Genomic DNA, 11,883 nt, shown 5'->3' with positions numbered 1-11,883 from the left:
TTGTTATGATTGTGCAAACAAAACTGTGTTGTGGAAGTTAGAATTTGCATATCTATATGCAATAAAAGGCTGGGAAACATTTTTGCAGTTGTTTGTTTTGACCTTTGCTAACGTATAATTGGAAAACATTAGAAAACTAAATAAAGTAGACAAAAGCACAGTTAAATTTGATTACACATGTCGAACTGTGACCTTTCTTAAAGTAACCTCCAGTCAGTTCTGGATAAAATTATAATTTCCTTTTTCTTTTCACTTTTGCTTTTCTGTTTCTTTTCTCTTTTCCTTTCTAATGTCCAACCCTGTGACAAGAGATCCAATGTAATGCTGCTTTCAGAATTAAATGAAAACGTATTTACTATCTCCTTTGATCGGGAAGCATGCAAGAAGCATAGCTGTGTTTTTTTTGTTTTTTTGGCTCACTCCATGACAGCGGTCAGGCTGTTGTGAGATTTCAAAGTTAACATTAAAGTCAAATCCCACAGTTCAGCCTGGTCCTACACGACGTTTTTAAGGTCGCTATAATTAATCCGTATATGGACACGTACTGTAAGGAACCACGCCTCAGAACACCTCCTCGTTCTCGGGCTTGCTGTGGCCTGTGGTCGCCCTGCCCCTCTGCCAGGAAATTCAGGAACTCGGTCACCGCCCAAGCTCCAGCGTCCCAACCCCCCCCCCCCCTCCTCCCCTCCCCCCTCCCCCCTCATGCCCCCGCCTCCGCCTCATACATTGTTGTATCTGCGACATCGAAACAATCTTAAGCGAAACTTTTCAGATTCCTAACCGCAGAGGATCCTTTTTGAAACCTGTTTGTATTTCGATCTGTTTTTGAAAGGAGGTGTCTTTGAAGGCCAGGAGTTTCCCCCCAACTACACGGAGAAAAGAGAGGAAAACTTTTAAAGCAAGGAATTCGGAAATTGTCATTCCTCCATTTTGAACTTTTAAACTCCCAGTTTTTCCAGTGAATTGTTGTCGGTAAGTTTGTGACGTTTTCTCTCTAGTTGGATAAGGTTAAACACTTAAACCATTATGAACGTTTGGGAGACAGGTCAATTTACAACACTATTTTCAGGACACGAGGTTTTTTTATTGTTAAAGTGGGCCGACGTTGATGTTTGTTGTGCCAGCTAGCAATAGCTTTAGCAAGGTGCCATATTTGGGATACTGGACGTTAGCAGGTAACATACTGTCCGTTAAGCTAAGTTGGCTAAATTTACAACGATGGCCTTTTAAAGATAAAACACGCTGGAAATTTGCTGTCTTTGCCGACAACGATTTTGAAGTTTAAGTAACTGCGTCATTCTTTTGTTACAGCCACCAATAATGTAACTTTAGCTGCGTAAAACCAACATTAATTAGACAACGTAAGCCGCAACAGGTGTAATTTTTAAGCTAGCTAACTTCACTTGTTAGCACCTAGCTGAGCAGGTGTGGCACCCACCCACCCGCTACTCCATTTAAAAACTACAGTAAAGTTTTTTTTTTTGTTTGTTTTTGTGTTTTTTAATCTTCACACACTCAGTCTTGCAAACATAGTTATTTCACCCAAATCAGCCGGTAGAATTCTCATTGGTTTGTAACTTGTTGGCCCTTTTCAGGTGGTTTTGGTTTCCTTAGCTTAAGTTTTGAGACTTATTCGTCTGAGAGTTGCGTCACACCCATACAGAGAAGGAAAACTGGATTTCACCACTCTCCTCTGGAACAGTTACCCTGCTTATTTCTTTAATTTTTTCACCTAAATTTCCATACTTAAAACAAATGGTTCCACTAATAGCTATTCTGTCAAAAAGACAAGTATTATTATTATTTTTTTTCAGCACTGGAGCGCTCACAACCTGTGCATTTTAAACCAAAGCTAATTTCATGGTTCCTTTATGCTACATGAAATGTGATGTACTGTGTGACCTGTGAGTATTGTAGTTGTTGAAAAGTAATTTGAAGTCACAGTAAGTAGTGAGGTAATGCTTAAAGATTTTGGTTCATAATACAATGAATTCAAGAGGCATGTATTCATACTGGCTGGCAATGTTTTTTGTCTTTTGATTACAAGTTAGGTTACATTATACTGCACATCCCAAAGCAAACATTTTTGCAGTAGTTTTTCTTCAGGTAGTCATCAATCAAATGTGATGCTTATATTTTAGCTGTTTATTTATTGTTTGACTGCGTGGGGACTCAGCTGACCAACTTTTCAGCTGAAACCCGCTCTCCGCCCTCAGGGTGTGCCGATTAGACCAGCTCCTCCATGTTTGATTGCTAATCAATGGAACTGCAGACAGCCCAAAAAGGGATATAAAAATGGCCACAGCGTTTCTGCTCTGTGCCTTTGGCAGTTATTCTTTAAGGGACAGCACATTGCAGGCTCTAATAAGGACCTAACAACGATATTTTATTTGCTGCACTGTTTAGGATTTTACAGAACAGTCTGAATCAATATTTAAAAAGCTAACTTCTGTTTTGTTGTTCGTTGTTTTATAACAGACTGCTAAGCATGCTTATACTCATTCACTCTAAATAGTCATAGAGAACAAATTGAATCTTCATATGTTTTATTAATGGAATGTTTACTGTTTTGTTTGGCACAGTTTAGATTGTGTACAAGCGTTGCTTCTAAAGAATAGAATGCATACATGGTTATCTGTTTCAAATTGTATTTATTCATTTTTTCAATTTGTATTTTTTCAAGCCCAGAATTCCAGACATTATGACAAGCATCAACACAGCTAACATAAATTTTAAATGGGACCCAAAGAGTCTAGAGATCCGTACTCTAGCAGTGGAGAGGCTGCTGGAACCCTTGGTCACCCAGGTAATGGTCTTTTTTTTTTTTTTTTTTTTTTTTAAATCTATTGATTTATTTTTTAATATATTTTTTAAGGTCAGGGATAGGTAGCTCATAGTTGGTAGATACGGTTTTCGTTATGGAAATTGTTGAAAATACAGTATAATGTTCATCATGTATTCATTTATATCTGATTGCATCCGCCTAAGGTGGATGCTAATTTGTTGAAAATAATTAGCATGAAAGTCAATACAGTGTAGGTGTACACCATATGTTTAAAATGAAGAGTAACAATCTGCCAATCACATTTAAGATCCTTCCCATTTTTTTTGAAACTGCACATTCTGAAATGAGATTTACTGTTTGGCATTCCTGCCATAGGTCACCACTTTGGTAAACTCCAGTAACAAAGGCCCATCTAACAAGAAGAAGGGACGATCCAAAAAGGCTCATGTTTTGGCGGCATCAGTGGAGACCGCTACCCAGAACTTCCTGGAGAAGGGAGAGAAGATTGCAAAGGAAAGTCCGTTTCTTAAGGATGAGCTGACTGCTGCTGTGGAAGATGTCCGTAAGCAAGGTATATTGAGAATGCGTATTGTAACAGTATGTGGTTCCTGTATGGGCATTGTACAGAGGGCTTTTTAAGAAAGGAGGGATGATTTAAAAAAAAATAAATAAATTAAGCTATGTGCATATCTGTGCCAGTAGGAGACATTGATATAAGATTATGTTTTGAGCTTGAGGTTTTGTTTTGATAGATTTCCTTTTTCTGTGGGGCTTTCAGGGAGCCCATTAATAGACTTTGTAGTATTCACACACTTCACATTCATTTCTTTGCCTTCATTTCTATCTATTACATTTAGACCGTTCACGTGAAGATGTGTATATTGTGTGGATGTGTAATTAATTGCTAGTGATTAATATGAGATATGACCTTACATGTGCAATGGTGTCTTACTTGGCTATCTACTGTGATCTACTGTTGATGTGGGACTGGAGCTTATTTTAGGTAGAACAAAACTAATATAAATTGCTAGGTTTCTCAAATAAGAAGATAATTTCCAAAATTAGAGTGATGGTGTTATTGTCTGTCACCAAATTTGTTTTTTATATAAACATATTGTTTAAATAAAGATTAAAAACAAGAAAAATAAAAGGGTTTTGAATTAGTTGTCTGACGTAATAAATGGTACTGTTAACATTCGGGTTTACTAATACTGAAACCAATGTTTGCCAATTTAGCTGGTTCTTCATTATGAAAATATTTTCTTACAAGTTAAATAATACAATAATGATTTTTTTGTTCTTGCTTCTGCACTGGCTGCTGTTGTCGTCCTTGAACTAGCAGCACAAGTTAAAGTCGTGTGGCTGAAGTGATTCATAACATATCCAAAATGTGCATATTTGTGTTTCTGCTTTGTAATCAACAGGCTTCCATTTTTAGTTGTTGCCAGGGAGATTAGCAGATAAGAGTGAAAGAATGGCATCAAAGCATAAAGGGGAAAAATGTGCAGATAACATTGATGATGTCAGATGTATTTAAATGGCTATATCCACCTGCCTGGTGGGATTCAACCCACACACAGTCCATTTCAAATTCAATTTCATGCCTCCCACAAGTCTCAAGACAGGAATCCACCATCAAATTACCAGCCAATAAAATTACAGTTTCCTTGCGATAGCAGGTTCCATTATCTAACAACTGCACTCGCAAGTCTTAGTTATTCTTATGCCTATCTGACTCTTTTGACACTCTAGCAGACCCTTGAGACCAGGGAACTATGACTTGAGGATAGCTGTTATCACCTTGTGAAGCGACATCTGTGTAACTGTGTCTTTTCTCCCTAGATGCCCATTGAGTTTGATATCCCTTGTTCGAGTTCTGCTCAGAATAACTGGGAGGTAGATGACATGTTGCTAGATAGCCAGTGCAGTACTCTGTGCCCAGGAATGTTACTGTAGTTGTGGTAAGCTGTCACTGGACTGGAATTCAGCGACTGTTGTTAGCTGGTGCCTAGGCCTGGTTGTCAGCTATTCCATGCTGTTCAGTGGATCGTGCCTAGACTGATAATGTGGCCATTGAGTAGGGTGACACCCCCCTGAATTCAGAGAGGTTTTTTTTTTTTTTTTTACCCAGCTTTGGTTTACAAGCGAGCGGACTATGACCATGCATACAATGCATGTTGAAATGGCTACTAGACAAAGTTTTTGTTCTAATGTTACTTTATTAATTTCATGCATGTTTTTTTTTTCCTCCAGTTAACTTTATTTCTGAAAATTAAATTAAAGCATACTTTTTTCCATATTAGATATTACATAGATAGCTATTACAAAAGTAGATGTACATCTCTGGTCCTAGTAATGAGTTTTTCTTTTATTTCTATGTCATTGTTGTCCTGCTGTTTGGGAGGCTTCTTCTTGTCACGTAGGATTTAATCAAATCTGCCTCAAATCCTCTTTACAGCTGTACTTTTTAAATTTAAATGAATGAAAGGTTGGTCAGACTCAGTCTTGACCCTTCTCCTATAAATCAGTTTTGTTTTACTTGCCAACTAAGACTGGGGTCTGTTGATGCCTATATTTGCTCCGCTCATTTAGCTTGTATGGATTTTTTTCTCAATCCAGCCAACTTTGTTACTACTAACCAACACCACCATAAAAACGCCTTTAGAACTATAATTATTTCAGTAAAGACAAAATGATTGTTTGCTATTTGTTTGAATTTTCATTAAAAGACACACTGACTTTTGCACCATTATTAATGCCCTGATTCCCAACTATATCATTTATTAATTTCTTGATTATCATTTGTCATTATAATTTAAACTGGAAGATTGTGAAAAGAAAAGCTGCCTCACTTTTTTTTTAAGTTTTTAGACTAAAGAGTAGTGACTAGTAGTAGTTTTTCAATGGCCAATGCCTGATCAGCGTGCGTGTGTGTAACACCTGACACAAACCCATTTGAACATTATCAGACTGAGTGATTTGTTGTCAGACTGTTGGGTGAAACTGACTTAGCTTTAGATGTCCCTAACAGCTGACAAATGAGTGAAAATGTATTCCTCTTTCCAGCACATCACACAAGCGGCTGGTTGAATGTTTTCCTTTTTGTTTCTACTCATTGACATCAGAGTAGCTGTTCACACACATACTGCATATGCTTGGATTGACTCTTTTGCTGAGATGTAATTTTTACTTTAATTGCCTTTGGCAACTGGACTGAACCAATTAACACAGATTTTCAGTTGGATTGAAACGTGATAAGTACAAGATTATAACTTGTAAATTATGTAAAGGTAGTTGCAAGACTTTCCCCCTGCAAAAAAACACGACCTGAAACCTCTTGAAACACTAAGACAGCAAAGCTATGTAAAGCTCAGAGAGACAAACGTAAACAAAGTTTTCTGCTGTGGTTGCAAAGGATGTCTGTAGACAATCTGTAAGAAGTAAAAATACTAATTTTGAACAGAGTAATGATTACTTTTTTGAGTAACAAGTCCAAGAATAATGCAGACCAGCAAAAATATAAGAATGAAGATTTATACCTTTTTGTAAGTCTTAACTGATCCACAATGACAAATTTGATTTTTGTTTCAGCCAGAAAAAGCAAAACCTGACTACAGACACACAGTGGCGCACAGATAAAACACAGTGCACACATAATACAGTTCATCTACAAAACAGTGTAGTGCATGACCCATTGAATGTCAGGAATCCATTGCCTGGTTGTGGCCATGACCCACAGAAGGCTAAGCTAAGTACTCAATTCATTTTGTATCTTAATACACCTTGCCTCCCGACCGTCGACACAGACAGAGTCAATACACTTTCAACCTGTCCGGAAAGTCTCTGCCCCCCTTGTCTTCCATACCTGCCAGTCCATCTGCTCCTAAACCCTGGCACACCGACCAGATCAGTTTTTAACGCACTGTCCTGCTGAGAGGAACTGCCACAAGTCCAAGACTCCATCTACTCTTTCTGAATATGAGAGCCTGCTTGGATCTTTTTCTCATAGCTTTAGCAAGGCAAAAAGTACTACCTGGACAAACAGAGCAAACTATTATCATCAGAAAGCTGTTCTCCACTTTCAAATCACTCCCCTACACCCCTCGGCCTCCCCATCAACCTCTGTCACTGCTGATGGCTTGGCCAGCTTCTTTACTAATAAGGTGGCAGTCATCAGCCCCAGTTCTCTACTCCAGATGTGGATATCCTTATAACCTAGTTTACCAGCATTTTCCACTTTGACCGAGGACAACACATCCACCTTCCTCCTCTTTAACCAACCTACCACCTGTTTTCTGGGTCCCATCCCCTCCACTTTTCTAAAAGCAATTGCACCCACAGTAATCCTAAATTGTACACATTCATTGATAAACGGGCACCTTTCCCCATCTCATTTAAGCAGGCCCAGATTACCCTCATCACTTAAAAAGCCTACTCTTGATCCTTCTCTTGTGGTAAATTACAGAAATGTCTTGAATGAGTAGTCTTCGATCAGCACTGACTTTCTTTTACAGAAAACCTTGCTGTCAACCAGTCTGGCTTCAATAGTGATCATTTCACAGAAATGGCACTCTGATGGTTGTGGAATCCATGTGGGCTGCAAAAGCTGTGGCTCAGTCTTCTATCTTAATCCCAGTTGCAGCCTTTCACACTGAACCACCAGATTCTCCTGTCTGGAATCTCTGTCTTGGGCATGTCAGGAAAAGCTCTGGTTGTATAGCATAGGTTTTAATTGTCTGAAAGACCCTCTAAGGTATCTTAGCAGGGGCGTGTTTCTAACTCTCACAGCCTCTCCACCAGTGTCCTGCAGGGCTTATTTCTTTTTTCCATTTATACTGTATTCCTGGATTCTATCATCCAATCGCATGGCTTTTCCTACCCTTATATTGAAAACTAACTTCCTGGCTTCCTAGACTTCCTGGCTTTTTCAACATTTGACTAAACTGTCACAAACATCTGCCTGTCTCTTTGACATCTCTGGATGAGAGACAAACTACTTCTACTCATTCTCTGCGAGACAGAAGTCTGTTTCACTTGAACTCCAGACAATGTCATACGACTTCAGCCTCAGACTTTGTCTGGCGTTGTAGTTTACACACAGCAGGAGTTCGCATGAGTGATAAATGTCCTCATGGGAGAGACCATGCTCAATTTCCCTGCATGATCAGTGTGCAAAGTTAAAAATTTTCTTGCTTTGAATTCTTCTGACGCTTTGGGATAGAGCAGCGTGCTGCATGCACAAGCTCACCCACATAATAAGGACATTGCACTAGGGGGCTGAAAGGATGAAGTCCAGATAATTTTAGGAGCGTCTCACCCAAGTATCTGTGTTGTCAAATACACTCCCTTCAGTCAGGAGAATGTCAGAGTTCGGTTGCATGTGTGAAAAGGGGCTTAAGTAGTTGAGCTTTGATCAGCGAAAAAGGACTCGTGACACCGCTATTTAGATCTAATTTAAAGCTCTTGCCTACAGAGTGGTCACTTCAACATCAACTATCTATTTGAACTTCCTCATCCAGGTCTACAATCCCTCTTGCCCACTGTTCTCTGCTGACGAACCGTGGCCGGTGGTCCCATCACCACCCTTCTGATAGCACTTTGCTTTAATGTCGTCTCCTTGACTTGGATTTCTTTGCTTGCCTGGTTCCTCACTTGTAAGGTGCTTTTGAAAAATAAATGTCTCCCAAATGATTAAATGTATTGTATTGCCACCAAAGAAGTTGTCTTTTTTACAATGAGGCTTTTGTTATGGTGTTTTTAAACCAATATCAAATTGAACTCCAATGGAAATGCAGCTCATGTTTTGTCTTTTTAATCAATCTCAGGTGATTCAATGCGACAGGCTTCTGGAGAGTTTGCCGAAGACCCCTGCTCTTCTGTGAAGAGGGGCAATATGGTTCGTGCTGCCAGAGCCCTTCTCTCAGCAGTCACACATCTGTTAGTGCTGGCAGACATGTCGGATGTCTACAAACTGCTACTGCAACTTAAACTGGTGAGACAGTTGTTTTTCTTCTGCACATTAACAAAAAAAATGTAATTTTGGAAAATTAAATGGCAGTCTAATACCGTAGACTAGTACACAGCATTACTACAATGAGATATTAATAAGAGCAAAGTCTGCCATTGTTCTGAATGATGTGTGGTAATGTATCCCTGTGTCAAAGGTGATTTTAGTTGTTGACAAATCATTTGCCTTGGCATGATCTGGAACTGATGACTGTTTTTCATTCTGTTGTCCTTCAATGAAATAACTGGGCCAGTTTATATAACAGTACTTTATTTAGTCCTTAATTTAAACAGGTGATCTTGTACTATTTGTTCATATGTAAGACCTTGTGTACAAAAAAGTTTAATGTGAACAGACATAACATTGTACACATACAATGTATTTCACTGTAGGAATTACACAAATTCTTGAGTATATTCTTTGAAATTTTCAATTTGGTTGTCAGTTTCAATCTTAATCAGTTTCTTTTTCAGTTTGTCAATACACCTGTTTATATGCACTCACTGGCCACTTCATTAGGTACATCCTTACAATCTAATGCAATCCAATGCAGCTCACTTTTACAATGTTATAATTTCTCAGTTTTTAAATTGAAAAAGTCAAAGTTGATTTATACTGGAGTGCATTTTAAGAAGAGGAGGTTATATAGGTTTCGTCCCCTCATTCATTTTAAATTGGGTGAGTTTAAATACATATCTGGAAAACAAACTAAAAATGTTCACCACTTGAAACTTCAGACAGTGTAATGCAGATGATTTGATTGTCTTTGTTTTCCTAACTTTTTTTCATCTATCTTGTTTAGGTGGAGGACAGTCTGGTGAAAGTGCGTAATGCAGGAACAGAGCAAGACTTGGGAATCCAGTATAAAGCCCTGAAACCAGAAGTGGATAAGCTGAACATCATGGCTGCCAAAAGACAACAGGTGGTGTACAGTTAGCTTAAAGGAAGAAAAGGTCAGATCTAGAGATCACAGTAATTTGTTGGATTTAATTAGGTTAGTGGGTCATTAGTTACCTGAGTGGGTGCTGAGATGCACACAACAAAACATAATATCTAGATGATCTAGGAAAATGGTAAGTAAATACAAAAAGTAAAAAAACAGGAATGCATGGTGCTTTAGCTGAATTGTTGAACAGTCTTAGTACAGTTGTGATGAACTTTTTCATTTTACTTTTGACAAAGAACTTTAATGTTGACATTCTTATTTTACAGCAGCCTCCTTTGTGTTGCTCAAAACTTCTCCACAATGTTGCCTAAAGTTTAAAGAGGAACAACACGAAAGACAACTAGGCTTGTAAGGATTGTTGCGGATGGTATGCACCCCTTTGCCAGGGAGCTCAAGTGGAATCCTCTGCTCCAAGCATGTTCAGCCCTAAGGGCCTAATCAGACTAAAAGCATTGTAGCAGTCTGGGGTGGCACTTCTGTAATTGTTTTCGATGAGAGTGAAGCGTTTTTGTGCACTGCTTTTGTGTTGTGGCACGCCTCGTTTTTTTTCCACTTTACGTGCCTCGTGTTTTTGCAAAAGCACCTTGAATGTGTTCAGTTGAAAAAAGTTCATCTCTAAAGCATTGTCCAATCAGTTGAATCGAGTGACGTGCTGATTGACCGCAGATTACCAAACTGTTCTCACTCATTCCAGTTTTGAAGTGACCATCATCCACGCGAATCTCTTTGAACTGTCCCACTTCTCGTGATCTCTCCTCTTTCTGTTTCACGTAGAGACTGTAGTGGAGAGCAGTCTCGCGATCTCACAGAATAAGTGAATACACCCATTAATCTGATCCAGGTATTAATGCTTATGAGGTTATCTTGAAGTTTGTAAATGGGGGTAGGGCAGTCTAAAATAAGCTAAAATGACCCAGTCTTTGTTTTACCTAAAATGAGAGCTTGAGAATCGCGATGTGCACGCCTCTACATTGTAATAATATTTTAACCAATTTAAAACATAGTAAAATAGAAAATCAGTTTGTTGCTGAAACAAATACACGTTTGGGAAAATACTGCAGACAATTTATTGTTAACTTTCACGGACAGGCATGACGTATTTCACTTGCTTGAACATAGTTTATTTGTGTGTGCAATCAAGTTTTAGTCAAAGTTTAGGTACCCTACCAAGTGTAGATCGACTGTGTTAAATCAGAAAACCGCTCTGTGCAAGATGTTTGGCATTTCTAAGTCGGCGAGACACACGACAGTGCATATATGAGTGCTGGTCCCAAGCCTGGCAAAATGTGGGAGATTTGCATCAGGACGTAAAAACCTGTGTAGACCAATGATCCACTGTGGCAACCCCAAGCTTATGGAATAAGCCAAAAGAGAAAAATTTTAATGGCTTAATTGCATCAAGAGAGAAAATTACCAAAATGACCACTATTTATTTTTGGGGGATAGTTACTTGTACACCTGGCGACTGGCTCAAGAGGTAGAGCAGTTGTCCATCATTCCCAGGGATCTTATTTCCATTCCTGGCTCATACTGTTGCATGTTGAAGTGTCTTTAAGTAAGACACCCCAACTTAATTTCTACTGTTGAGTGCAGGCCAGTTGCATAGCAGCTCCCCCGTGTGTGCGTGTGCACGACTGGATAACTGAAAAGCAATGGAAAGCACTTTGGGAACTAGTATGGTAGAAAAAAATGCTGTATAAGTGCACAACATTTACCAAATTTTTATACATAGCATAATGTATTTAAACATACGAAATGCAGGAAATAATAGGGTTTAAAGCTGTAAAGATTTGAATTCTTCAAAACATGTCTCAAGCAGTAGAGGAAAATGTGTGTGTTTATGCGAGCATTTGTTATTTATTTATTTATATATATTTAATTATATGCGATAAATCTATGCTCACGATAGCAATCCCCCGCCCTTTTTAGGAAGATGTAATTGCAATATAATGCCAATGTCTGAATTGCAACACATTAAATTGCAAAGGCATATTATAATAGCCTGATTATGACTCTGTTGTGTTACCTCAAGGGACAGAAATAAATCTGGGTCATCCAGAACAAAATCTTTCACACTTGGTGTCTTTATAAGGGCATGACAGGCACATTTTTAAATCTAAAGTACACTACCACCCTGGCCCCTCT

General features: G+C 38.7%; 1 protein-coding gene across 3 annotated transcripts in view; it reads left to right on the top strand.

The window, feature by feature from the left end:
• The first annotated feature begins 693 nt into the window (after nt 1-693).
• The window catches only part of ctnna1 (catenin (cadherin-associated protein), alpha 1), a 64,015-nt gene continuing 52,825 nt past the window's right edge, over nt 694-11,883 (top strand). For 2 of the 3 annotated variants that reach the window (XM_067517885.1, XM_067517888.1), the window contains exons 1-5: nt 694-972; nt 2,684-2,806; nt 3,161-3,356; nt 8,611-8,777; nt 9,595-9,714. In XM_067517885.1, coding sequence (XP_067373986.1) covers nt 2,702-2,806; nt 3,161-3,356; nt 8,611-8,777; nt 9,595-9,714 — 588 coding nt within the window. In that variant the 5' untranslated portion in view covers nt 694-972; nt 2,684-2,701. The remainder of the gene's footprint in view (nt 973-2,683; nt 2,807-3,160; nt 3,357-8,610; nt 8,778-9,594; nt 9,715-11,883) is intronic. The other variant, XM_067517887.1, reaches the window with a different exon arrangement.

The sequence above is a fragment of the Channa argus genome, chromosome 10, assembly GCF_033026475.1.
Source record: "Channa argus isolate prfri chromosome 10, Channa argus male v1.0, whole genome shotgun sequence".
In the NCBI taxonomy this organism is placed as follows: domain Eukaryota; kingdom Metazoa; phylum Chordata; class Actinopteri; order Anabantiformes; family Channidae; genus Channa; species Channa argus.
The sequence above is the reverse complement of the archived record's forward strand: the minus strand, read 5'-3'. Positions and strand labels throughout refer to the sequence as shown.